Source organism: Mustela erminea, chromosome 7 (assembly GCF_009829155.1).
Source record: "Mustela erminea isolate mMusErm1 chromosome 7, mMusErm1.Pri, whole genome shotgun sequence".
Lineage (NCBI taxonomy): Eukaryota > Metazoa > Chordata > Mammalia > Carnivora > Mustelidae > Mustela > Mustela erminea.
The window spans coordinates 105,562,062-105,588,570 of NC_045620.1; the positions used below are offsets into that span (position 1 = coordinate 105,562,062).

Genomic DNA, 26,509 nt, shown 5'->3' on the forward strand with positions numbered 1-26,509 from the left:
ACGCGGCAAGCAAACTCATTCATGTGGGTGAGAGGCTGAGCTGAGGATCATGGTATGCTTTCAATGGCTTTAATGAAAGTGACATTTCACGGGTCTGGTTTGCTTTCATCCGCTACATTTCTGTGTTTGCTTCTAGGGTTTAGCATGATTTTTTTAAACAGGAGAGTAAAGGTAGGACAAGCAGTTTCTAGAAAACGCATAAAGCCAGCACCCAGGGCAATAGCTGATGCTGGGCACCATTCCCCAAACCCTGTCCCGTGTGATCTCATTTCATCCCCGCGGCAGCCAGTGTTTTCAGATCCGAACACTGAGGCCTCAGCCAGCTGGCATTCCGGCCTCGCAGTCTCCCCTCCTTTCCAGTCGTTGGGGTAGCTCAGCGTGGGCAGTGGACACCCTGGGTGTCTTTGGGTAGGGTGCCAAGTCCCATCTTTTTTAGGATGGGAGGGTCATCCTGCAAAATGGGGAGGGGGGTGGGTGTTGGCTGTCATCCTAGGAAAGCAGGCCTCATTTCCCAGCACAGGGTGATAGCCCCAGCCCAGCTCCGAGTTAGCACGGTCAGCAAATCAGGTGCAGGTGAGGCCCGGCCCGAACCTCTCCGGTTAGCCACCTTCCCTCCCCCTGCAATGCCTACCCTGGCTCCTTTCCCTGCGGCCGGCCAGAGGGCTTTTGGGAGACGTCCGGGGAGGGTGCTGAAGACCCCATGCCCGACAGGGCAGGTACTCAGAAACTGCAGTTGCCCCGAAATGTTTTTTCTGTTAATGATTCGTTTTTCAGTCTCGCTTCCGCCCCTCTGTGGGCGCCGTACTCCAGCTTGCTGTGCCCCAGCCTAATGTGACAAGCCCCCTCCCCGGAACAAAGATATGATGAGTGGAGGCCCGTGGCCTGCGCCGTGTCACAGTGCATGTCCTCACGGAGGACTCAATAGTAGCCCGAAGCCATCGGGCATCCCAGGAGGCTGGCAGCATAAGAACCTTCCAGGCTCATTTCCGTGGCATGTGGACAGGGCCCCACTGGGAAACCCAGGCCAGAGGGCTGGCTCCCGTTCCCATCTGACCCTGAGGTTGATTCCATAGATGACTATGAAAACTGATGGGGACAGAAAAGGTGACTGGTTCTTACCTCAGAAGCGAGAAGACTTACTTTCTCCCCCCTTGAGAACAGTCATCCAGCGATGGGAAGTCCCCTCCATCTTCTGCTAATTCACTTCTTATGTGGCCTTACACAGGTCAGTGGGCTTCTTCGAAGCTCGGTTTCCTCTCCTGCAGAAGGACCATGGTGGTCTGAGCTTGACTCTAGGTCAGTGAGGCTAAAGCCTGCCCTTTACAACCAGCTGGGGTAATTTCGGTCTGCTAGACTCCAGACATGGAGCCAGACATGAGCATGTGTGGGAGGCAGACCCAGGTGATTCCCAGCCCCTTGGGGGGTCGGGGGGTGGGGATCCTGGCGTGCACGGCTCCTCCCTCCCCTCTTAGCTCTGACATCTGTGAAGGTCCGAGGCTCACCACCTCCAACTCCCCCACGCCCATTCGTGTGTCCTGTGAGCCACAGAATCTTTTCTTGACTTGAGGATGGCCATGTTCAAGCCCCAAACCCCCGACAGGGAAATGCCTACTCACTTTCTCATCCTACGTCCATGGGCATCCTCCGGAGACAGGCCCTGAGGACATCTGAATTCCTCTCAAGAGATGGTGACCACAAAACTGTACTCAGGAGTTTTCAAAAGGGAGAATTCCTGCCAGTCATAAATTATCCCCTCTGAGGCTGATGATCTTTCTGTTGTTAGAGATGGTTATGGGCATACAGACGGGAAACATGGGCCCCGCTGTTCTTTCTCCGCTGGCGCAGAAGCGGGACATCAGCCCACTCCCGAGTCCCCTCGCCTCAGTAGGAATGGGAAACACCAACTTTCTCCTTACGTATTCATCCTTGTGGCTTTTCTTCCTTCCTTTCCTATCGCTTCTTAGGCATCTTCATCTTCCTTCCTGTTCTACTCTTCATTCTTCGCACAAGAATGTTTATTTAATTTTCAACGTTCTCTTCCAGCCCAAAGCTGGCTTGGTCCAGACCAAATGGAAATAAACATGATTAAAGCTCTTCTATGCTGAGAGGGATGGAGACAAAAATGGGTGCCAGGTATGGTTGCCATGATGACATTTGGGGGCGGGTGGAGGGCACCACAGAGGGAGTGGCTGAGCTCACGGGAGATGCGCCGCTCCCTCCCATTAGTGCGTGGGGCTCCAAGTAAGGCAGAGACATGATGATGGTTCCAGCATTCTCTGGTACAGTGCTTCTCAGAGCGCGGCCCCTGGGCTGGCCGTGTCAGCATCGCCGGGGAGCCTGTTAGAAATGCAAATTCTTGAGTTCCATCCCAGACCTACTGAGTCTGAAACTCCACGGGTAGGGCCTGGGAATCTGCTTTCACAAGCTCCTGTGGAGGTCAGGGCAGCTTGAAGTTTAAGACCCACGGGGTTCTGGTGCCTAGACAGCTCACTTACTAGCATAAGTCAAAGATTCGCTTGATGATCTGGACGTGGGGCGGGGGGTTGGGGGGAGTAGGTGTCTGAGGAAGCCCCCAAGGAAGACAGAGGGAGGGTGACAGGAAGCACGGAAACATTCCCATAAGGACTCGCACTGGGCCGAAGGAGGCTAACTAGGGAGTCGGGAAACTGGGAGAATTTATTCAAAGAAGATCCTTGTTCCCAAGTACCATTTCTACACCATCTTAATGAAATAACGCTGCTAGGTTCCACAGCAGGTGCTAAGTAGACTAACCACTTAGTTCCTAAATTATTTCTGAGAAATTGAGAACATCGGTTTTTTTTCCCCCCAAATCTCCGCAGAGTAACATAACAAGCACGCCTTATAGGGACAACATTTAATACTCAGTAAATGGTAACATTTTACTGTGGTGGCTTCAGATTTTCTTAAAGAAGAGGTGGCTTAATTCCACCCCCAAGCTACTGTTTACTGGGCTTTATGCATGCGTGTAAATGGAGGCGTTGCGCTGTCTGCTTTCTTCTCTCCGTGTGGTTCAGCGGCATCTCTGCCGTCATCTGTGGGTCATTACTGCCAGGTGCTGGGTGCTCTGTCATATGGACGTTTCTCATCCTGATGTCCATCTAAGTGAAGGTCCTTCTATGTCCTCACATGGGACAGGGAACTAGATGTGGGAAATCCCTTTTTATCTATTGAAGGAGAGTTTTGGGTTTTTTTGTTTTATTTTGTTTTGTTTTCTAATCTGTAGGCAAAGGTCTCCAGAGACACAGCTGCGGCTACCTAGCCAGTTTTCCAAGACAAGATTTCTTTGTCCAGGAACCCATGCTTTTCTTCTTTCACTCACTCGACCAACAACTGTTGCCCTGCTCCCTTGGGTCCGGGAATGCCCTGGGTGCTAGGGAACCAGTGTGAGCCGAATCCTGGAGGTCTGGAAAGAATGCAGAATTGGGGGTGCCTGGAGGCCCTGCTTTTGTGTCGGTGGTGGAGCGAGGGCTGCCCAGGTGTTTTTGCCGCATGGGGACGGCAGAATGGGGGCCACCTGAATATTCTGACCTAGACAACTCCACCCTGGAAAAATGAGATCCATCACCTTCTATCTACCTGTTTACAGCTGACCTAGAACTGAGCAGCTCCACTAAATCATACCGTCTCCCCTCCTGCCAGAAATGTGTCCCAAGTATTAGGACTGACCAGGTCCATGGTGTCAGGGAACCCATGTCCCACGTGGTGCTGGCCCTTGCCAGCTGCTCGGAACTGAACTCCTGATTCTGTCCAGCCAGAGCCTCCGATTCAGTGAACCCGGGGTGTGATCATGGGATGTGTATTCCTGAGGTGTCCACTATTGCCGGACTCTGTAGGGGCCGCCAGCGTACATCCGTGGCTCAGACTGACCCTGTCTCCGCCCAAGGAAGACCCACAGGAGGAGCACCGTAATGCAGCGAGTGGACCAGAGGGAGGACAGGGGCTGTGGGAGCACTGGAGAGGCCCCCAAGCCAGTCTTGGGGGGACTTGCCCCAGACTGGATGGGAAAGAAGTAGATCGACCGTGGTGGTTTGTTCATTTTGTGTGTCAACTTGATTAGGCTAAGGGATGCCCCAGTGGCTGGTGACACCTCTGGGTGTGTCTGTTAGGGTGTTTCTGGAAGATGTCAGTGTTGAATTGGTAGATTGGGTAGAAGGGATGGCCGTCCCGAGGGGGCACAGGCATCACCCCTGTCCCCACCATGATGGGTACCCAGATAGGACAAAAAGGCAGAGGAGGGGTGAATTAATTCTCTCTCTGCTTGAGCTGGCATCTGTCTTTCCCTACCACAAACATCGCTCCTGGTTCTTGGTCTTTACAACTCAGATTGGGCCTTGTGCCGAGTCCTCTAATAAATGTCCTCTTATACATGTCCTTTTCTTTTTGTTTCTCTGGAGAACCATGACTAATACATAGGCCAAGGTGGAGGACAGAGAGTGCCAGCATGAGCAAAGGGCCAGAGCAAGGGAGATCCTGGCCTCGGCAAGGATCTCAAAGCATTTCAGGGGTAAGGACGAAAGGAACATGGGCAGAAGCTGTCCCAGAAGGGGCAAACCTTATCCCAAACTCTGGTCTCAGTTTGGGGCAGGAGTGTCCCTGGAGAGGCAGACAAGTCAAAAAGGGGCACAAGCCAGTTCTCAGCCCGTCCCCCACGCTTACAGTTCTGTCTTCGGTGATGGCATACAGGGGACTCACGCTCGGTTCCTCTTGCATCTTTCAAATCTGTCCCCCCGTGACGCGAGCCAGGGGTAGGCAGTGGTGGGGGCGTGGCAGGGCGTGGAGTACCCCATGGGCTCCCAGGCAGAGAGAGCCAGGGCTCAGCTAACGTGTGCACACAAACGTCAACACCTGGGTTTTTTTTATTAGGCCATCTCAGATGCGAGCCCATTTGGTGACCTGACACTGAGCCTGTCTTTCTGCGTAGCTGGCAAGGGACCCTTTGTCAGGTGCTGTGGCAGAGACTCTGGCCTACAGGCAACAACGCCTTCAATGCCTTGAGCAGGTGAGAGGCCCAGTCTGGAAATAAAAGCGGACTTGACTCAACTCACACGCCCACCCAGCAAACCAATGAGATGGACAGCTGTCTGGAGGCCTGGAATGCCTTGGGATCCGTCCCCTCCTATGTCTGATGGGGCTACTGGAGACCACAGGCACAGGTTGTCAACTTTGCCCTTCATCTGAAGCCCTTTTCTGGCTATGTTAGTGGCCCTAATGCCATACTTACACAGACTTTAAAATGATTTTTCCATCTCTGTTTCCCTTGGGGCACCATGAAAGGAAAGACAGAGTGGATTTAACATCAGGACATGGGTTCTCATTTAAGGTGAAACTTCCACCGTAACTGTCCAAAGTCCTGCTGAATAAAATAATCGAAGCTTTCAGGAAACAGCTTTTCTCCCCAAGGACAAAAGAGCCCTTGGTCCCTAGTGGGGCTCTGCGAAAGGCTCAGCTGCCAAACTCAAAGAAATAATTCCCTGCTGACTGCAACTTTTCGTCTTACTTATTGTTCTGTTCAGAAGCCTGGGAAGACAGAAGGAAGTGGCAGAAATGCCTTTGGACCCCGGGGGCCCAGGGAGGGGACTCTGTCCACGTGTGCTGTAAACTCCTCCTCGGCCTGCCCAAAGACCTCCTCCCGGGGTCCTGGTGCTCGCTGACGTGGTTTGACATTTGCCAGCCACTCTGGCTGCCAAAATCCCTTTTCTCCACCTGTGAGACCAAAATTCCCTCTTCCTTACTTTGTCCCTTGGGCTGCCCCTGATGGGATGCGAAATGGACGAAATGGAGACTGACCACGGCAGGTTGGGGCAGGGGTTGGGGTTGGAACCTGGTCCCCTGGCCAGAAGCCTCGGCTGGCCTCCCTGCATTAACATCCAGTTGAAAGGCCTTCTCTCTCTTTGGGAAGGTCCTATTTCATGATAGGAAGGGGCCAGGGATTGTTCTGGATGGCACTGTGACGCCAAAGCTGGAGCCTGGGGAGTACAGGACCCCAAACCCAATACATAGAGGGCACTCTGTGGTGGGCATGACTCTTGGGGACACCTCCAGGATCCAGTGAGGGGGGGCGGGGTAAGGGCAGTGGGTCAAGACCACAGGGCCGCCTGGACAGCCTTCCTGCACACCAACCAGGGTCTACACTCCATTCATGGATGACTACACAGGGAATTACACCCAGAATAGACTAGACAAGTGGCAGGAGGAAGGGGACAGAAAAAGGGCCGATCATTGCCTTTGGAATCACCATTGGTGTAGCTCTGACTTCCTGGTAAGGGAAGGGGAAAAAAAAAAAAACACGGAAAAGTGTGGTATGCAGCTCTCATTGTCTAATAAAAGAAAATATTCTTCAGGGAATTTTTTTCCTGGCAACAAATTCTTGGAAGAATTTATGTGACAGAACGCTCCAGGGGAACATCCTTGTGTTGGGAGGGAGGCCACCTAGTCTGGAGGGTCTTGGAAATTCCAGTCATGCACGTGGGAGGGGGGCTGGGCTGCCATGCTGGTCCCACGTTGGAAGGTTGATCACAGGATGTTGCTCAGAATGTAGGGGGAGGGGGGAGCCGGGAAGAAGGCCCTGGGGATCTGAAGCGGAGGCCGGGCTGTGACAAAAATTATAGACCACGTCACTTTGTCACTTCACTGTCTGTTCCATCCTGCCTCAGTGAGAGGTGTGGTGTCTATCCTGAGGGACAACAGTGAAGGGGGAGCCAAGAAGATGGCGGCTTGCTCCCCGGACTTCTCGGTCTCTTTATGTTCTGGGTCAAGGCTGAAAGAGTGGTGCTTGAAGGGAAGAGAAAGAGAGGGGGAGCGGGGAAGGGAGGGAATGAGGGGGGAGGCGGGAGGCAAAAAGAAACAGAAATCTTTGAGGATAGGGAACAGGACAGAGGTGAATGAGACAAGGGTCAGGCCAAGAGGCAAGGCCAAGGCCATGATTAGAAGTTCTGCCTTCTCTGCTGTCTGGCTTACGGCCTCATAAAGTAAAAACTGACCACCAGGAACCCCATAGGAAGTTGGCCAAGTGGCAAGCCTCAGGAGCTGGCTTCCATGATATCGATGGTCTAAGGATGTTCCAAGTTGCCATGCTGGCAGTGAGGGAAGGTAAGAGTGTTGTGGCCAAGTACTCCCTAAGGGCATTTGTGAAGGGCCCAGGGACCTGCCCTGTTTCCTAAACAAAGCCGCCCCACACAGAGTAAAGGCAGACAAGTTTGCAGGGAGGAGAGAGGTATCAGCAGATCAAAGGGTGAGTTAAGCATCTGTCTGTCCCACGAATCAGAGCGGGGGAACCGGATCTCAGGGTCCCAACCTGAAGGCTGCAGTAAGGACCCCACGGTGAGGCTTCCACCTGGCCGGGAGGTCTGAGGAGAGAAAGGTCTGACTGGCTTCTCTCCGCAGCAACTTCTCCAGCTGCTAGTGAAGCTTAAGGGTGCCCCCCCCCAGGGCTCCCCCGGGATTCTGAGGGTCTTGGTCCCTGAGTGGGGCCTCCTGCGTGGGCATCGGATAGGTGCGGGGGTGGAGGGCGCTCAGTCTGCACAACTTGAAGTGAGCCCACCTTGTTCCCCACACTCACATCTCTAGAGCGGCCAGTCGGCCCCCTGCACCAGGGGAGAGTGTCCCACATCCCTCCAATAGCCTCCACAGAGCCTCACTCCCCCCCAGCCAGCCACCCAGGACCCGAGACGATTCAGTGTGGCTCAAAAGATGCCTAATTTAGCTCCTTTGAGATTTCAGAAAGACACTCTGTCCAAAATCAACCACCCAACTAACCTCATTGCTACGTCAACATCATTGTAGATACTGAAAGAATAGATGCCTTGATCACATTTTCAGTGCGTTATAAAAATCGCTTACCCTGGCTCTTCCCCATTCTCCTGTACCCTCCTCCTTCTGCACCGAGTTTCTAAAAAATTACACATTTGAAAGTTGATTTAAAATTTTAAATACATGAACCACTTGCCTGTTACATTAGCAGGCGCACGAAGTTAATTTTTCTACATTTTCATTTTTAAAAAGTTTTCCAGATGATTGCAAGTGTTGCAGGGAAAAAAAACTGTCTCGAAATAATGTTTTCTAGAAAGTTCCGAATTTGCACCAGACAAAACGCCCCAGGGTTTGGGTTTGCTATGGGTGTGTATAGCTAAGCCTCGTCCTTGAAGCAGCCATGACTCAGCGTATTCAAAAAACAAACTTGAATGTAGTTCTCCTCTTCAAAGATTCAAAACTCATCCTTGGCACACACCCTGTGACCGTTGTGTCACCTCCGTTAACATCTGCTCAGTGGTGTCCCAATTCTCCTGACTCATGGGGGAACCACAGGCTGCAAAGGGCCACAGAATGCACGCACGTGGGGTGGGCTGCTCGTCACCTGCCGTGTGACTCAGCAGCCAGCAGATGCCATCGTGGAAGAACAGGAAAAAAGACAAAAGGGCAGTTTGTCCTGAGAAAAACCTAATGATGTGTGTATTTCATGATTCTGTGACATGCTGCTGGTCAGGTGTGAGTTATCGGCCTCTCCAAACAAGTTCGCCAAAATGGAAATCGTTTCTTTGGGCTGGCAGAGGTCACGGTTTGTCCGGACAAGGCAGAAGCAGCCGTGTGTTCTGCCATCCTTGGCCGGGGCTCAGGTGCTGGCTGGGGGGCTCAGCAGCCCACAGATGACCCGCCTCCACGCACATGCTTGTGTCCTTTCCTGTCCACTGGAGTTCCTCCCGCCACCGGCCCCAGGGTCACTGGAGACTGTGCAAAAGGGGAAGTATCGGCCAAGAACCCAACTATGCTGTGCCCGCTCTCAGGCCCTTCCCATGATCCTGCTCAGCCAACAGTCAGGCTCCCCGCTTGGGACACAAACAGTCCACAGGGTGAGGGACTGGAGAGCCTGTTCTACGACGCCCGCGGTAAAGCAGGAATGACCAGCGCTCTGAGCTCTGGTGCGTCTGCAATGTCAGGGCGATCCGAGTCATAGGGAGCGGTCCGTGTGTCATCTCGACCACAGAGAGGGGAGGAAGCACAGTTGGGGCGGCTTATCTTTTGAATACACCCAGAGGCCACCGTCAGCCCAGTCTTCCTGAGAGTCACCTTCCAGGAATGAGGGGGTTGGCCTTTGGGGAAGTGTAGGGAGCCCAGACGTCTGTTAGGTACCAGGCCCAGCAGACTCCCTGGCAGCTGTGCAGAGTACCTGGTCTGGAGGGAAAGAGAGGGGCTCAGGACAGGTGATGGGCGATGTTGACATCTTGCCAAGGCCAGGAAATCAGGCCGGGTTAAGATTTTTTTTTAAGAGAAAGAGAGAGAGAAGGGGAGAAGCACGAGCTGAGGGGAGGGACAGAAGGAGAGAGAGAAGCAGACTCCCCGCTGAGCAGGCAACCCAACAGAGGGCTTGATCCCAGGACCCTGGGCAGACACTTAACCCAATGGAGCCACGCAGGTGCTCTTGCACTGAGCTTTGAAAGTCGACTCTGAAGCTCCCCAGGTTGAATTATTTTCTTTAAGCTGTCTTTCCCTCAATTTCAGGGTTTCTTCACCTGGCCCTTCAGCAGCCCAGGGCCTCCGCACTCTTCTCTGATAGCTAAAGCCTTTTGCTCTGTCCCGTCTGGGCCTCCCTCCTTTGCACCATCTCTACCTCTGCCTTGTGTCCCCTCACTAAGAGAACTTGCCTTCTAGGCTCCCCCCACCCGCCCCGCTTGGTTACTGCGGTCATGACCTCTAAGAATCAGATGACTGACCGTTCCTGGAGAAATGTGCTAAAATAAAAACATAAAAAAATACACAGTGTTAGGACAACGAAGGCACCTAGAATCTAGGTTCAGAGCCTCTGGATGCATTAGCCTCAGCTAATGTACATAATAATAATTCTCTGCATCCACATGGAGCTTCCTAGCAACAAGTAGGAATGAGCTCTCTGATCAGTCCCCTCATTAGGCGGGATCTCTCTTGAGCCTGACCTACTTTTTTTGAGATTCTAATGAGAGCCATGGATTTCCCCCCATAAAATGCACATACCCTAATACATCTAAAATCATTCATTTCTCAGAAGTTTCAGATTCCTCCTGAAACGCATTCACAAAAATCCAACTCTGCTTCGGTTGACGTTCAATTAATTGTGAGTCTGAGCACCCCATACTCTGATCCCTCTCTTTAGTTATTTTTTTAAAAGATTTTAAAAGATTTTATTTATTCATTTGACAGACAGAAATCACAAGTAGGCAGAGAGGTCGGCAGAGAGAGATGAGGAAGCAGGCTCCCTGCTGAGCAGAGACCCTGATGCAGGGCTCGATCCCAGGACCCTGCGATCATGACCCGAGCCTAAGGCAGAGGCTTTAACCCACTGAGCCACCCAGGCGCCCCTAATCCCTCTATTTAAATAGTTCCTCCTCTATGGGGTCTCCCCTAAACCACCAGCTGGAAATTCTCTCACCTTCATCAATTCTCTTGCCTCATTCTATGAGGTCAAGGCCGTGTGTTCCCAGTACCTCTTGCCATGCATGGCACCTGGAGATAGGGTCAACATATGGGTCTCTTACTCAGTACAATGAACATTTGGGTCTCCCCCACCCAAATGTTAAAGCAGGTTGAGCAGAACATAAATTGGTTGAATGTAAGTTTGCTTATTGGATCGGAAGCATGACAGAATGAAGGGAAACCAGTAAGACTGTGCATGAGGGGACAACTGAAAGAGTGAACGTTTCTAATCTGTGAAGATGGTGCCTGAGAGGGCATATGTGTATACAATATCAAGGACCTCATGAAAGCCATCAAGAACACACACTGGGATTTGCCTACCAAAACTGAAAATACCGAGATTAAGAATGCCTGCAAAAACTGAGAGAGACGGGGTGTTCTATTGGCTTTAACACTAATTTATGTAGTGGGTAAGGGAAACATATGGCCCTCATTATCTTGAGAGGTTATGTAAGTCACAGACACAAATAGGTTCAGGAAAGGTTTAGAGATTGCTGAAAGGAATTAAAGAAGCCCGAAATAAATGTAAAGGCATGCTGTGTTCCTGGGTAGGAAGACTTAATGTTGTCAAAATGGCAATGCTATCTAAAACCATCTACAGACTCAGTACAGTTCCTATCAAAATTTCAACAGTCCTTTTTTTTTTGGTAGAAATGAAGAAACCTATTCTCAGATTCATATGGGATCTCAAGGGGCCCCATATATCCAAAACAACCTTGAAAAAGAAAAACAAAGTCGCATTATTTACAGTCAACGTATGGAAGCAGCCCAAGTGTCCATCGATAGATGAATGGATAAAGAAGATAAAGAAGGTGTGGCATATACAATGGAATACTATTCTGCCATAAAAAAGAATGAAAAATTGCCATTTATAGTGGATGAGCCTACAGGTTATTGCGCTACGTGAAATTAATCAGACAGAGAAAGAAGGCATATATTGGGTGATTTCACTTCTATGTGGAATCTGAGAAACCAAACAAATATACAAATGAAACAAACTATGAGAAATAGAAACATCTATGAGAAATAGACTCATAGATGCTGGAAACAAACTGGTGGATTCCAGAGAGGGGAAGGGTTGGAGGATGAGTGAAATTGGTGAGGGGAACTCAGAGGCACATACTTCCAGTTACAAAGTCCCACGGGTGTAAGGTACAACATAGGAAGTATAGCCAATAATATCACAAAAACCTTGACAGGTGGTAACTAGACACGTTAGGGGAGTCCTTTTGTAATGTGTAAAAATAGCAAATCACTATGAATATACCTGAAACCAAAAGGATACTGTGTATCACTTATACTTTAAGTAAATAAATAGAAAAGCAAAGTCCAAGAACTTGTGCTTCTTGATTTCAAAACTTACTACAAAGCCAGTGAAATCCAAGCAGTGTGGTACTGGCAATAATAACAGAAACGTAGGTCCGTAGAACAGAACTGAGATTTCAGAAATAAACCCACACATCTATGGTCAATTGATTTTTGACAAGAATGCCAAGCCCATGCAGGGGGGAAAACACGATCTCCATAAATGGTGCAGGGACAAGTAGATTTCTACAGGCAAAGGACTGAAGTTGGACCTCTACCTTATACCACATGCAAAAATTAACTCCAAATGGATCAATGACTTTAATATAAAAGCTAAAACCATAAAATTCTTAAGAGAAAATACAGAAGTAAACCCTCATGATGTCCTACTTGGCAACAGATTATTGGATTTGACAAAAAGGCATAAAAACAGAAGAGAAATGTAGTTAGATCGGACTTCATCAAAATTTAAAACTTTTGTGCATCAAAGGACATTATTTTTTTAAGATTTTATTTTATTTGTTTAAGATTTTATTTATTTATTTGACAGAGAGAGAGAGATGGCAAGAGAGGGAACACAAGCGGGGGAGTGGGAAAGGGAGAAGCAGGCTCCCTCCTGAGCAGGGAGCCCGAGGTGTGGCTCAATCCCAGGACCTTGGGATCATGACCTGAGCCGAAGGAAGATGCTTAGTGACTGAGCCACCCAGGCACCCCTTATGATTTTATGTTTAATCGGTTTCTACACCCAACGTGGGGTTCAAACTCAACCTATATCAAGAGCCACATGCTCCACCGACTGAGCCAGCCAGGTGCCCCAAAGGACATTATTGAGAACGTAAAAAGACAACCAATAGAATAGGAGAAAACATTTATAAATCTTACATGTGATAAAGGTTTAATAGCCAGAATATGTAAACCTCTCCTACAAATCAGCAACAGAAAAACAAAACTGTTCAAAAATGTACAAAGGGTCCAAATAGACCTTTCTCCAAAGAAGATACACAAAGGGCCAATAAGCCCACGAAAAGATGTTCACCCTCATTGGTTAGGGAAATGCAAATCAAAACCTCAGTGATGTCGGGTTTGGCCTTGGCAACCACAGCCTGGCCCAATGTGGTTCCAGATTCTGCCCGGGATCAACGTCATGGCCCTGTGCTTGTTCATCCCCGGTAAAGCCTCTGAACACATTCACAGGTTCACTAATGGGGGCAAGGAAAAAAGGTTGGCCCATTATTCATGTCAGCGGAGCTTGATGGAAAGAGATAGGCGGGTCTCTGGAGTTAATCGTTACCATGTGTCAAGGGGTTTGGAGAACATCGATCAAGGAAGCATTTTCCCACTTGATGAAAAATAATTCGGTTATGCCCATCTACCCCCTCTAGAAGGGTACGTACTGTATTCATGTACCGCATGGTAAAACCAAAGAAGAAAGTAAAATCCAAACCAAACCAAATAAGAACCACAGTGACATACAACTTCATCCCCAAGTGTTGGAGAGGAGGCAGGGACATTCGAACCTGAGGGCCGCCGATTGGAAGGCCGAGTGGGGCAGCCGCTGTGGAAAACAGTTCGGTGATCTGTCAAAACGCTAAGCATCCAGTTACCGTACGACTCAGCAAATTCCAGTCCTAGGTATAAATCCAAAAGAATTGAAAACAGAGGCTCAAACAGATACTTGCACACTAATGTTCATCGCAGCATTCTTAATCATAGCTGAAAGGTGGGTGCAACCAAGATGTCCATCAACAGATGTCTGGAGACGCAAAGTATGGCGTCTACACCCGCTGGAGGATTATTGAGTCTTACAAGGGGTCTGACGTGCTGACACACGCTACAACATGAAGGGACCTCGAGAGCGCTTTGCTGACTGAAGCAAACACAAGAGGACAGATATGGTAGCTTCCACTCAGCTGAGGTGCCTGGCTTAGGCAAGTTCAGAGAGACAGAAAGCAGAATGGTGGTCACTGGGGATGGGGCAGGGGAGGAACAGGGAGCTAAGCTTAAAGGGCACAGAGTTTCCGTTTGAGGTGACAAAGCAGCTTTGGAAATAGATAGGGCAATGGTTGCACCATGTCGTGAAGGTGCGAAAAGCCACCGAGCTGCACACTTTCTTTAAAATGACGATGGGGAGAAATGTGTGGGTGACAGTCTCACCACAGGTTCAGGAACATGGTGGGATGAGCCACTGGCCCCTGCAGGCCATCGATAGTCCCCGAGCCACATTCCTCCCCAGCGTGGGGGACAGAATTCCAGAGTGGAGGGCCCTCGCCTGGGCCACAGAGGTGCCCATGCGATCCCCATGACGAGACCGAGGGTGGGCCTTGGGCTCCACAGGGACCCGTCCTGGGGTCACAACAGTGTGGCTGCTGGAGATGTTCCTGAGGCAAACTGGAACGGCCATGCAGCCTTCCGGCCAACCCAGAGCTGCTGACCACCGGTGGGCTTCCGAGCATCTGATGTCTCTCAGGCACAAAATATTCACTCTTTTAGGGGAGTAACAATAACGAAAGAAACCATATTCCATTAATTGACTAGTAAGAAACTCTCTCTTACACACACACACTCACACACACACAGGCTCTCCCAAAGAGACCTCAGTCACAGATGCTAGCAATGCCTTCTCACTCCAGGAGTGCACCGTTGGCACACTTGCAGGCCAGAACTCCTCATTTCTCTTTCCATGGGCATGAATACCCAGGCCACTGTCAGGGACCCCATGGAGTTTTCGGGTAGCTCCTTGCAAGCTAGGCGGTGACGGGACTTCTTCATGGCGAGACACTCCAGCTAGCTCTAATGAAAGAATGCAGTGCGTGGCGATGAGGGGCTCTGGGAATTGGGGGATGCGGGGGGTCAGGACTGCTCCGGGGGCCTGAGGAAGCAGAAAGTACAAACCTGGCTACGCAGACGAGTCCATCTGTCCCACAGACCCCCTTCCTGCTTTACTTGCTGCAGGTGCCACCCCTGGGGGGGAGGGCCTTCCAGCCAGGGTTAGGTCACAGACCTTTCCATGAATGGCCCAGGGCAAGGAGAGAAAGGCTTTGCCTCCCAGACTTCCCTGGTGGAGGGTGGACTATAAGCTCATTCTGTCACCCATACCAGATGCCTGGGGAGAAGCCATCCCCGGAAGGGCACTGGGAACCAACAGGTGCAGGGACAGACGAGGCCCAGCCTAAAGCCCAACACAGCGACGGAATGCTTGCCCCTCCTGAACGAACATCCAGACCCCACCGCACTGAGACTCAAGGGTCAGGACCCATATGAGGCTTTGTAAACAGTTCCTCCAGGAACCATAGGGGTGTGTTTGTGCATCTGGAGTGACTAGTGCCTGACAGAAAATTAGTGGACTTTTAACTTTGGCCACAGAGCCCAAGCTCCCTCTGCTTTCCACCCCCCCATCCTCCCAACCCCACCCCCCCCACACAGAGACAACCCCGCTGCCTTACGCTCAAGCTCTTGGCTGCCATGGGCTTCGGGCTGCTGCCGCAGACCCTCCAACAGAAAGCAGCTCTGGGCCGTCAGGAGGAGTATTGGGAGATGTGCCCCCAGGGCAAACGCACAAAAGGACTCCTTTGGAGGAGACTATGAAGTCCGGTGAGGTCATCCCCTGTCCCCCTGCAGTTGGGGGACATAGAAAAGACCCTCCTGGGATGTGGGACTAGGACTACATGTTCCTGATCTCAGCAATCTGCAGCATTTGCACTGGTCCCAGGTCAAAGGCAGGGCAGGAGGCTAAGAGGTAGGGAGGGGGGCGGTCAGGGCCCAGCTGGCAAAGAGGGACACAGGAGAGCCGGGGCGGGTGGGGTGCGGGAAGCAGGCCAGGGTCAGGCCTCAGCAGCAGCGGCTGAGGTCAGTCACACAGGGAAGAGTTCTAGAGGAGGAGTGGGGCCAGGCTGGCAATCTGGAGAGGGAAAAGAAACCCGCTGACGCCGTGCCGGGCCTGTCACCAGCAGAAACATGCCAACCCGGAGACATGTTCCATTTAGCAGATGAGAAAGTGGCTGAGAGCACTCATCTTCCCCAAGGTGGGGCCTGAAGCCGGTGAGCCCCACGAGTCAGGGGCTGAGCCCCAGCTGCTCCGGGTCAGATGGAACCAGCAAGGAGGAGACGAATGGGGCCGGGTGAGGGTGGAAGGGCGATGAGCTTACGGTGGAGAGAGACCTTCCTGGGCATTTGGAATTGAAGCTGGGTATTGACATCCCAGGGCAGGGCAGGGGCGCCGGGCAGGGGCCTGAGCACTCATCTCTGCCTTTTCCTATCTGCTTCTGTAATGACTGACAACCACTTCAAAGTGACATTTGAACGTTGACTGCGGGACAGCAGGTGTCACCCCTGTGAACTTGGCAGAGGTAACTAGAGTTGAAGGTTAGTTCGCACCTTGACACATTTCCTTGGGGAGGAGGTGGCTTTCCCAGGGCTTTCACAGGAGCAGAAAAGTTGGTGCCCATGGACTAGAGGTGAGGAGAGAGTTTTTTCTTTTTCTTTTTAAAGATTTTATTTATTTGACAGACAGAGATCACAAGTAGGCAGAGAGAGAGGAGGAAGCAGGCTCCATGTGGAGCAGAGAGCCCGATGTGGGGCTCGATCCCAGGACCCTGGGATCATGACCTGAGCTGAAGGCAGAGACTTTAACCCACTGAGCCACCCAAGCACTCCAGGAGAGAGTTTCTTACAGGCCGGGGTACCCCTCGCTGGATGCCAGCCCTCCCACTGCAGACCTGCTTTTTTAGGTTCCTGGATCCAGCTCTAGTGTACTGGGGAGTGGTTTCCTCCTCAACATCAAGCATTTCTCAGGCCACACCAGGGTGTCCCACAAAAGTCTCCCTTACACACACACACACACACACACACACACACACACACACACACGCTTCAGACACCAATCCAAAGGCCAGGTTGTTCCCTGTTCTTCCAGCTCGCTGTAATTCAGAGGTTCCTAGGACCCCTCCTTGGGCTTGATTCATTTGCTAGAGTGGTTCCCCGAACTCAGAGAAGCATTTTACCTACTAGGTGACCGGCTTATTATAAAAGGATAAAACTCAGGAACAGCCAGGTGGAAGAGATGCTTAGGGCCCGGTGTGGTGACAGAGCTGGGAGCGTCCCTTCTGTCTCCAGGGGCACCAACCAGCCCCTTTCCAGCACCTGGGAAGCTCTCTGATCCCAGTCCTCTTGGGATTTTATGAAGGTTTTATTACACAGGCATGATTGATTAAATCGTTGGCCATTGGCAATTGATTCAAACCCAGCCTCCCTCTCCTCCCTGGAGGGGCTGAGTACAGACTCTCTAATCACCTGGTTGGTTCTCCTGGCAACCAGCCCCCTCACTTAGGTTACCTAAAAGCTTTCCAGCAGTCGCCTCATTAACATAACAAAGACACCTTTATCACTCTTATCAGGGGAAATTCCACGGATGAAGGAGCTCTGTGCCAGGAATAGGGTGAGGGAGGAAAATAGATTTATTACAAATCACAACAGCACCCCTCCCCCCCCCGCCCCCCCCGCCCCGCATCATCCCCTGCCCTCCACGCTGTGCGGGGAAATCACTTCTGATACTGGCTGATGTTACGAATGGAGCGTCATCCGTTCGAACACGGGGAAAGTGTGTAGCTGTCCTCCAGGGAAGGGTGCTGCCCGCCCCTTGGGTGTAGACAGGCAGGGAACCCTGGGCTGAAGGCCTGTGACGCTGCCCCTCTCCGGCCCCTGAGTCGGGAGTGCGACCCTCTGAGCTTGTCCTCTGCAGAGGCGCTCTGGGCAGTTGGCAGAGAACATCTCTCTGTGCTCTGCAGCCTGTCCTGGATTCATGTTTTCTCTCCTGCACAGATGTGGTCCTTTCCCCTGATCACTGAAGTCACGCAAAGATGAGGGTAATTCTGAGTGATGTGGGTAATTCTGAGTGATGTTCTACAGGATCTCAGGCCAGATTGGCGTAGACCAACATCTGTTCAAGTTCAGTCCGAATTTCCTCTCGCCTTCTCAACCTGGTGTCTGAAACAAGAACTGAATTAGAACAAAATTAGCTGATATGCGTAGCTACTAGTAAGAGTTACGTTGGGGCACATGGCTGGCTCAGTCAGTGGAGCATACAACTCTCAATCTTGAGGTCATGAGTTTTGAGCCCCCCGTTGGGCCTAGAGCTCACCAAATAAGTAAGTAAGTAAGTAAGTAAATAAATAAATAAATGCACGTAACCTATCCTGGGAACCAGGCTGAACTCTTCTCAGGACTGTTCTAGGAGTCTCACCACAACCTTACAAGGAAGGCTCAGTTACTGATCCCATTTAACAGGTGAGCAAACTGAGGCTCAGAAAGGGATGATGAACAGCACAGGGCAATGACTCTGTAATGCTGGAGCCCCAGCCCATGCTCTATTTCACTTATGTATAATGCTACCACCTCCCTTCAGCTCCCCACCCCTGATCTTGGTGGTCTCTTTAATTAGGAAAGATTTTTCAAAGGAGAATAATCAGTATTACTGGGGATATACTTAACTGTCGGATTCCACGCTTCCCCATAATATCCTATTTTTTTAAAGATTATTTATTTATTTATTTGACACAGAGAGAGAGAGAGAGAGATCGCAAGTAGGCAGAGAGAGAGGGGGAAGCAGGCTCCCCGCTGAGCAGAGAGCGCGATGTGGGGCTCGATCCCAGGACCTGATCATGACCTGAGCTGAAGGCAGAGGCTTAACCCACTGAGCCACCCAGGCGCCCCCCACAATATTCTATTATTCCCAAAGCTCCCAGCATTGCAACCCAGTGCTCTGTTGGGATTAGGTAGATGAGAGTGGCAGCTATTGCCTTCAGCACGTTCTTCTAAAAAGGATCAGGATTATGGTACCTGGTTCTCAGCTAAACGATTGAAAATGGTGAACGCCCAATATGCATCTGCAGTGTTTTGCTGAGCAGCCTCCAGGAAAGATATTGAGAAAGTTAAAAGTGAAAACCCAGCACGACTTTGTTGATTTCAAGATGCGGCGTCAAGGAAACACGCTGAGCGGGGAAATCACTTCTGATACTGGTTGATGTTACGAATGGAGCGTCATCCGTTCGAACATGGGGAAAGTGTGTAGCTGTCCTCCAGGGAAGGGTGCTCCCGAAAACCCGCAGCTGCCTGGCTGTGACCAATTTTTGGTTTTAACTACTAATTAAGCTCCGTATATTCAGCACAGACTGCCTTACTGATCAGGAGAAAGAGACTCCACGCTCGTGGTAAGAGGCCCTCTCTGTGTGTCCAGGACCCCTTCGTCTGTGCACTTAGCCGGCAGCCAGGCTCTGTTTTGGTGCTCAGCTCGTCTAGACAAGCCTCGTCTCCACTCTACCCAAACCAGGTCCGATTTGAGGATTAAGGTGTCCACATTTTTGCCCTATTAGCACAGTTAAAGAATGATAACAACGAAGATAAAACCACCAACCAACATCAAAAGACCTAAGCGTGAACTATGCTAAAGAAAGCCAGCCTTTGGGGGCTTGGGCAGCTTACATGGTTAAGCATCTGCTTTCGGTTCGGTTCAGGTTGTGATCTCCGGGTCCTGGGATGAAGTCCCACATTGGGCTCCCTGCTCAGCAGGGAGTCTGCTTTTCCCTCTGCCTCTCCCCCGGCTCCTGCTCTGTCTCTTTGTCTCTCTCTCTCTCAAATGAATAAATAAAATCTTAAAACAAAACAAAACACCAAAACCATTGAAAGAAAAGGAAGCTGGCGTTGACAGCGGCAGAGGGAGAAAGTGGAGGGTAATGCATTGAACACTAGGTCTCAGGACAGACCCTGGTTCTCCTCGGAGTCTGCGGTAGTCTGGGATCTGGCAGCGACCTTAAGGAGCTCCTCCACAGGTGACTCAAAGAACCCAGACCCAGAGCCTCCATGAGCACTTCGGGATGATCCTCAGGCTTCCTTGGGGTGCGACGGGGACACTGGCAACAATGCTGCTATGCTGGGGAATGCACCCCAGACTTAATAGCTGGTTGGGGCTGACAGTGCCTTGGGATCTGCTTCGCAGAGGTGGGAGGGGAGGTCTGACCAGGCCCCATACAGTGACCCCCCTGCACCGGTGCAGATGAAGAATGGAAGTTCTTGTCCAGAGCTGCTGCATATCCCAAGTCACTTCTTCCCCAGCCCACCCCACATCCCTCGGTACTCCAGAGGGTCCTGGGGCCAGCCCGATGACCGCCAGCACACACTGCCCCAGGGACCGCAAGCAGAAAGCTCTTTTTCTGCCTGTTTGGGTGCAGTTGGGGTAATTTTTAATACATTCCTTTTTGCTCTTCATCAACTTCCAATGTATCAAGATGTCCTGAGGGCAAAAGAACCGATTTAACTCTCTGATTAGAAGGAAGGCTCTTGGCCTAACGCCTCACTCATTTTGAAATACTGACATTAACCAGGGGAAAATCACTCAAGCTCTCTTGTTACTTCCTGTGCTTAATTAAGTGGCTCCGCAGGTGACTCAACCCTTTTATTTTTCAGAATGACATCAGACTTATTTTCCATTTTAATAGCCTGGTTACTTCATTGATTTTTCAAAATCCAATTTCACTTTCTAGTGCAAGTTTTTATCTATTTTTCCCCCTCCCCCCCCCCCCAGGAAATGCTAACTCCCTTCGCGGCTGAACCCCAACTATTACAAATGCCTCCATCTGGGTTTTCGGTGAGGTTTTGTTGTTGTTGTTGTTGTTGTTGTTGTTTTGAGCCCAAAGTCCAAAATCAGAATTTGAAGAAGGAATTGGAGGTGTAATCCTTGCGTGCCAAATAATTAATTTAAATAATTTCACAAAGTGTTGGAGTTTTTAAGATAATACGCTATCTAGGGTTATTCCTGAGAGGGGTTCCCGCATCTCGGAGGTGGTGTTGGGGTCCCTGCAGAAAACGCCGTCTGCAGAAGCCTCCTCCTCTTTACTCTTGTCATTTCCTCCTGTCAATTCAAGGAGCATCTTTCCAACCTCGTAAGCTTGTTTTGAGAGCATTTAAGGCTTACCGAGGGCTGTTCAACATTTATTCCTCTCAAGGTTAATTGCCATTGCTGATTGGTAAAAATCTGTTGTTGGAGGGTAGATGTGAGGATTTCTGCATCTTAACACGGTTTGGACTCACAGTCTCAAGAAAAAGCAGAGGCCGCTGATGTTTCGCAGGGCATGTGACATTTATTTATTGTTCGTTTCTTGTTCCGTAGGGGGGCTTTTGTTTGTTTCTTCGGAGCTTGGGCAAGCTGAGTGAATTTCATTTTCTGCCCCTGCTGAGGGGTTTTCCTCCATTTAAACGTCATGCCCTGATTCAGTTTCAAAAAAAAAAAAAGAATAAAAAAACAAAAACAAAAACAAAAAAAAAGGCCACCCTGGTGAGGACGGGGAGAACACTGTTCACTCCTCATCATCCCATGGAAGGCAACACGCACGGAGACAGTGACAGCAGCCCCCGGTGGCCCTGCCCTTCCCCCCAGACAGGAAGGGAACCAGACCCAAGCCAGAGGTGAATCTTCTGCTGCCCAAAACATTTCTTCCCCTTCCCCAAGTTCATTACTACCTGAGAACTTGCCAGGGCTAGAAGCTCAGCGGGACTTGGTGATCCTTTTTTTTTTTAAATCCCAAGGAGGAGTTGAAGATATAACGCATGCAGTAGGTGCTCATTACATGTTCATTTTCATCCTTCTTTAATTAATATTTGCATAATATTTGCATAATGACACATTGAGGGAATTCACGGGCTGCACCGCCGGAAGAACCCCCACTCTGCTGATTCTTTTCTCCCGTGAGAAACATGTCATCCATTGGCTGTCTACCTTCTTGCTCCTCGGACGTCCCCCTTCCTCTAAAGAGCGGAGGAGATTGATTCTAAACTAACGTTCCATTTGAAGCAAAGCTGCCTCATGACATCTGGGCCTGTCCCTTCAGAGAGCTCTTTCTAACCCATCGGCTGTGATGAAAAATTATAGCACGCACGGGGTGGGGCCAAGACCCCTGAGCTGGATCCCTGCACTTGAGTCACTAACGATGACCCAGGAGGGCAACCAGCCCAGAGAGACGCACACAACCTAGACCGGTGGATGGTGGGGTGACAGGGCGAGAGCAGCCCGGGTGGTAGGGAATGACTCCGGAGGCGAGGACTCCAGATTGCTGTCAGCGTCTATAGCTCCAAGCCCCTGTTACCACTGGGTTCCATGTACGGCTGGTCTCCCATATTCCTGGGGCCTCCAACCCAGACACAAACTGCAGCCCCTTGACCCAGGCCCCATACAAACTCTTCAAAAGCCATGTGTGCGTGGGGGAGTGGGGATGCCTGGCTCACAGAAGGTATTCCGCAAATATTATAGGAAGAATTAGTCAAAGGACTCCAGATTGAACCCTGACATAGAAGTCTTTGCACTTGGATGTCTCCAGCCCTCACCCTTGAGGGCCTTACGTTGGCGGCTTCATCCTGCCATCCTGCAACACAGCTCTTCCCGCCAGTGCTGCCCTATGACCAGAGTTCACTCCTTACAGGCCTCAGCTAACCCCTTGCACTTTCCAGTCCCGCCTGCTGGGTCCATATGCTCCATCATCCCATTCCCCCATCCCAAAGTCTCCCGGGCTGTGTCTGCCGTGGGAATCCCCTCTGCCCAGAGCCTCGTCGTCCCCGGGACGTGAGAAGGGTAGAGTGGCTGGATGGCAAGGAAGTGGTGGGTTTCTCAGAACACTGCTCCCCCTTGGATCGCATCACCTGGGTTTCTCTGCTGGCGTCGACGTTCTGATAGAAGGGGCTGCCTTTTGGCGCAGTTTCGGGACACCAGGGCACTGGGTCGTGATCAGGGGAGCCGAGGATAGCCTCTATGCCTTTGATCTTCCTGGGGCCTGTTTCAGGGCCTTGTTGCTTTTCCTCTGCCTAGCTATGTTCATGTTTGCTTCTCACTTCCTCAAAACTGAGCAATAGTTTTAGGGATCACATAGAAGGAGTAAACTTGTAAAAAAAAAAAAAAAAAAAAAAAAGGTAAGAGAGTGGCTAACATGAATATCAAGGGGGTCTTTACCTCTGGTGGAGGGGAAGGAGGAAGACACCATTTGTGGCGGAACCCTAGGACTCTTCTATAAGATGCTGTTTCTGCTTTTAACCTTGGCTGTGGACCTCCAAGGGTTCTATGATTATCCCTTAAGCCGCGCTGATACATTTTCTGCACTCTCCTGAGTGTGTGGTGCATTTCATAAGGTGTGTGGTTTCTTCCACAATAACCGACACTTTTAAGACGCACTCCAGCCCTGGCTGCCCCTCCCTGGCCATTTTGCCTGGCTGAGCCAGGTCCAGGGCACATCTGGGGAGCACTGAGATCTGCCCCTGCCACCTCCTCCCTGCCCCCCTCCACCACCACCCAGGCTGCATCCTGCCGTGGTTTCTGAAACCCGGGACCACTGCCGGACGCAACGTCGCGGACACTCGGCTGCCTTCTACTTGCCACCTGTTCTGAACAACATAGACCCGATAAACCAGAACGTGTCCCAGAGAGCTCTGCCTCTACGATTACACCCACCCCCTCCTGCTCAGGTCTCCCCCGTGCAGGTGCATCTGTTCAGGAAGGTGCTGGTGTTTTCTGATCCAGGACCCGTGTGACCCCGTAGCCCACAGGTGGCTGAGTGGCGAGGAGCTGAGCTCGCCTACCCAGTTCCATCCCCAGTGATTCCCCCCCCACTCCCCAGTCCGATAGCTGGGCTTCACTCTCCCCCCATGACCTGCCCAGGTCCCTCCCTAGCCTTGACTTTCCCCCACCTAATAACCTGGTGAGTTCACCTTGACTGTCTGCGGAGTTTCCTCTGCAAACATCAGTTGGCCAGGAAAGGTCTCGGGGATGGCATATCCAACCTGCCATCTCCAGGTTCACACAGCTGGCCACAGGACCGGTGCCAACGGTATGCCCTTCGTGGCCCTTTGGACTCAGGAGCTGCTATTGATTCTACTGGCCAGACACATGCCTTCCCTTTGAAGTGTTTGTCGACAAGGCAGACGTATTGAACCAAAATGAGTGTGGGGGCCGTCGGGAGGCGTGTAATGAATGTTTGCTGGCAGCAGCGAGTGCACATTTAGGCAAACATTTGGAGACAGTCTAACTAGCGTAGCCTGTCCTGTGTGTCCGCGGATCTGAAGTGAGGATCTCACCCCAGTCAGGACAGGGCACGGGCTTTCTGGTCAAAGATGCTCTCCTAAGCCATCCGTCCTTCCTCTGTACAAGGCAGCACAGTGTGAATGCTGCAGGCGGGGCTGGACGCTCTTCCGATCCCGCGCACTCCCGAGCCGTGTGCTCTGAGGCAAGTTCTGTAGTTTGTCTGAGCCTCAGTTTCCTCCTGCGTTGGCTAGAATGGTAATTTCTTCTCTGTGGGGTGGATGGGGCTTAAATGAGATAACGGGGGTAAGCCACTAGCAGGACGTGTGGCACTTTCCTGGTTTTCAGTACTTGCTAGCTCCTTTCTCCTTCCTTCTACCTTCCTTCCTTTGCTTCAGGGAGTACTTAACTCTGGAAAATAGTATTAGGCTACTTTGAAGAATAGCCAGAATTGGCCAGTGTCTCCCTTGATCCCCGGAACCAGGTAGTCTGTGGCCCAGGACCCGAGTCCAGCCCCTCACTCAGTGACTCCTGTGACCTCTCAGAGAACTGCCCCCTCTGAAGAAGCCCTACCCCGCTCTCTACCCAGCACCCCTGTCTCCTGCAAAGAGCCCCCTCTGAGGCCCCAAACCAGAGCAGGTGAGAGTCAGGGGCCTGTAAGCCTGAGCCTTGCGTTTTGCAGAGGGAGAACAGACCAGAGAGGGCTGCCGGTCTTCCCCGGGTTGCCCAGCTTGCCAGCAAGGGTCCTCAGGACAGAAGCCACACAGCCCCACCTTTCACGACACTGCCTCTTCCACCAAACATCCTTTCCTTTTGGTGATTTCCTTTAAGAAGTTCATTGAGCTCCTAAGACAAGCCAGATAAATGTTAGAATCTTGGTTAAAAAGGAAACTATCCCCCTATAAATGAAAGACTATGGAGAGAGCCTGTTGGCGAGAAAGGAGAGGGTTCCCAGGAAGGTGCTGGCAGGACTCGCGGCGGCCACCAAGCCGGCTGCATGTGGCGTGGTGCCCGGCTGAAACGTGGTCCCTGCTGGGCACAGGTGCGCTTCCCCACAAGCAAGAGTCAGAGATGTCCTGGTTTGGTCCTGATTTTCTGCAAAGTTTGAAAGAAGGGGAAATGTTCACATGCCTCGAACAGTCTCCAAGCAGACAGACTGAATCCACGCGGGGAAAACATCCCGACAACACGCGGGTGCTCGGGCCGACCGGGCTGTCGCTGTCCCGTCTGTCGGCCGTGGGGAGGGCTGTCTGCCCTGTGACTTCCACCCTCACACTGGGCCCCAGCTGCCGCTCTTCCACTACCCCAGCCTTGGCACTCTGGCGCAGTTCCCCGCGCTCTGGAGCTCCTCCCCGCGGTGACCCCCACAGCCAGCAGGGCCACCCCCAGGGAGGTTGGACACCAAGAGAATCACATGCATCTAGACTCATGCCAGATGCCACCTGACCCCAGGCCGCACGGGACAGCATCCCTGGAGCCTGGCACCACGCCTGGCACGCAGCGGGGCTGTTTCTCTTTGAGCAGTTGGGGGAGTAGGTCACAGCTGGAAGGCCTTTATGCTTGCTCAGGTTTTAGGAGGCTGAGAGAGGATTAGTCAGTGACCTGAGGTCACACAGCCAGTTTGGGGCTGTGCACAAAGCATCTCAGGGTCCATTCAGCATTCAGTCAACACTGTTCTATGCAGCACGGATTATGTGCCAGGCCCTGTGTTGAAGTAAAAGGTACAGTCACGCATAAAATAGCCCATTCCTTGCCCTTCTGGAGCATGCAGTATGTTCCAGCAACAAGGATTAAGCAAATATATAGGAATTCAATTATATACAGTGGTTAAGAGCACAGGGGCCTGGCTCAGGGGAGGGTTCTCCAGGTAAACACCAGGAGGTGGTGTTTAAGGGGGAGTAGCATCGGCCACTGGGGAAGGGAGAAGAGTGTGTTGGTAGGTGGGGGTGGGGTGGGGTGGGAAACAGCGGGCACAAAGGCGCTGATGAGGCCTGCATGGCTGGAGCAGGGGATCAGAGATAAGGTGTCAAAGGGACCAGTCTTTTGTTCCTAGGGTGATGCTTCTTGTACCTTGCTTGATACCTCCCTCCTTTCTCACTATGAGGTCTTAAAGATATTTCTGTTACAGTTGGAAAGTTTCATTTTTACATGTGGATCTTTAGTTCACGTGGAATGTGTCTCTGACTGTGCGTGAAGCCCGGTTCCCCACTGCTTACCTGTGTGACTCGCAGAGCAGACGCCGTTCCCGGGGTCCCCACCCGGCCCATAAGAAGGTTACATGAGGTCATCTCTGAGGCTTCAGTGATGGAATCGCTCCCCAGGTCTCCACGTGCCCAGCAGAAAGGCCGCCGCGTGGACACGGTGCCGGCTGCCCAGCCCACCCTGCTCATCTCTCCTCTGGAAGGAGAGTGAAGCACCTCCAGACCCACTTCCTGGCCAGAACTTCACTTGACATCATTCCTTTCTGGTGTTTTCATTATATGACCTGTCCTGGGGCGAGGATGGAAGAAGAAGCCTCTGGAACTCAGGTTGTTACCAGAAGCATACATCGGCTAGACTGGCACCTTTGGAAACACCAGCCTGCGGACTGGTTGTGAAAATCTTTCAAACCTGCCTTGAAGGAGTCCCTGAGAGGTGCCACCTCACGGCAGGACACAAATATACACACGAATAAACACCCAGTCCGCA

The 26,509-nt window shown here is 51.4% G+C and overlaps 1 protein-coding gene and 1 long non-coding RNA gene across 2 annotated transcripts; both read left to right on the forward strand.

The window, feature by feature from the left end:
• The first annotated feature begins 1,964 nt into the window (after positions 1-1,964).
• Positions 1,965-26,509, forward strand: LOC116595927. The gene is made up of 2 exons (XR_004287921.1): positions 1,965-2,133; positions 26,143-26,509. It is a non-coding gene; the product is annotated as an uncharacterized LOC116595927 (long non-coding RNA).
• LOC116595921 (NADH dehydrogenase [ubiquinone] 1 alpha subcomplex subunit 1-like) lies at positions 12,746-13,167 on the forward strand. Its single transcript, XM_032352777.1, has one exon. It carries the CDS (start codon positions 12,881-12,883, stop codon positions 13,121-13,123), a length of 243 nt encoding a protein of 80 aa, XP_032208668.1. The 5' UTR covers positions 12,746-12,880; the 3' UTR covers positions 13,124-13,167.

What these genes read in the sequence shown, in the direction of transcription:
- LOC116595921 (XM_032352777.1), top strand. Translation starts at nt 12,881, where the DNA reads ATGTGGTTCCAGATTCTGCCCGGGATCAACGTCATGGCCCTGTGCTTG.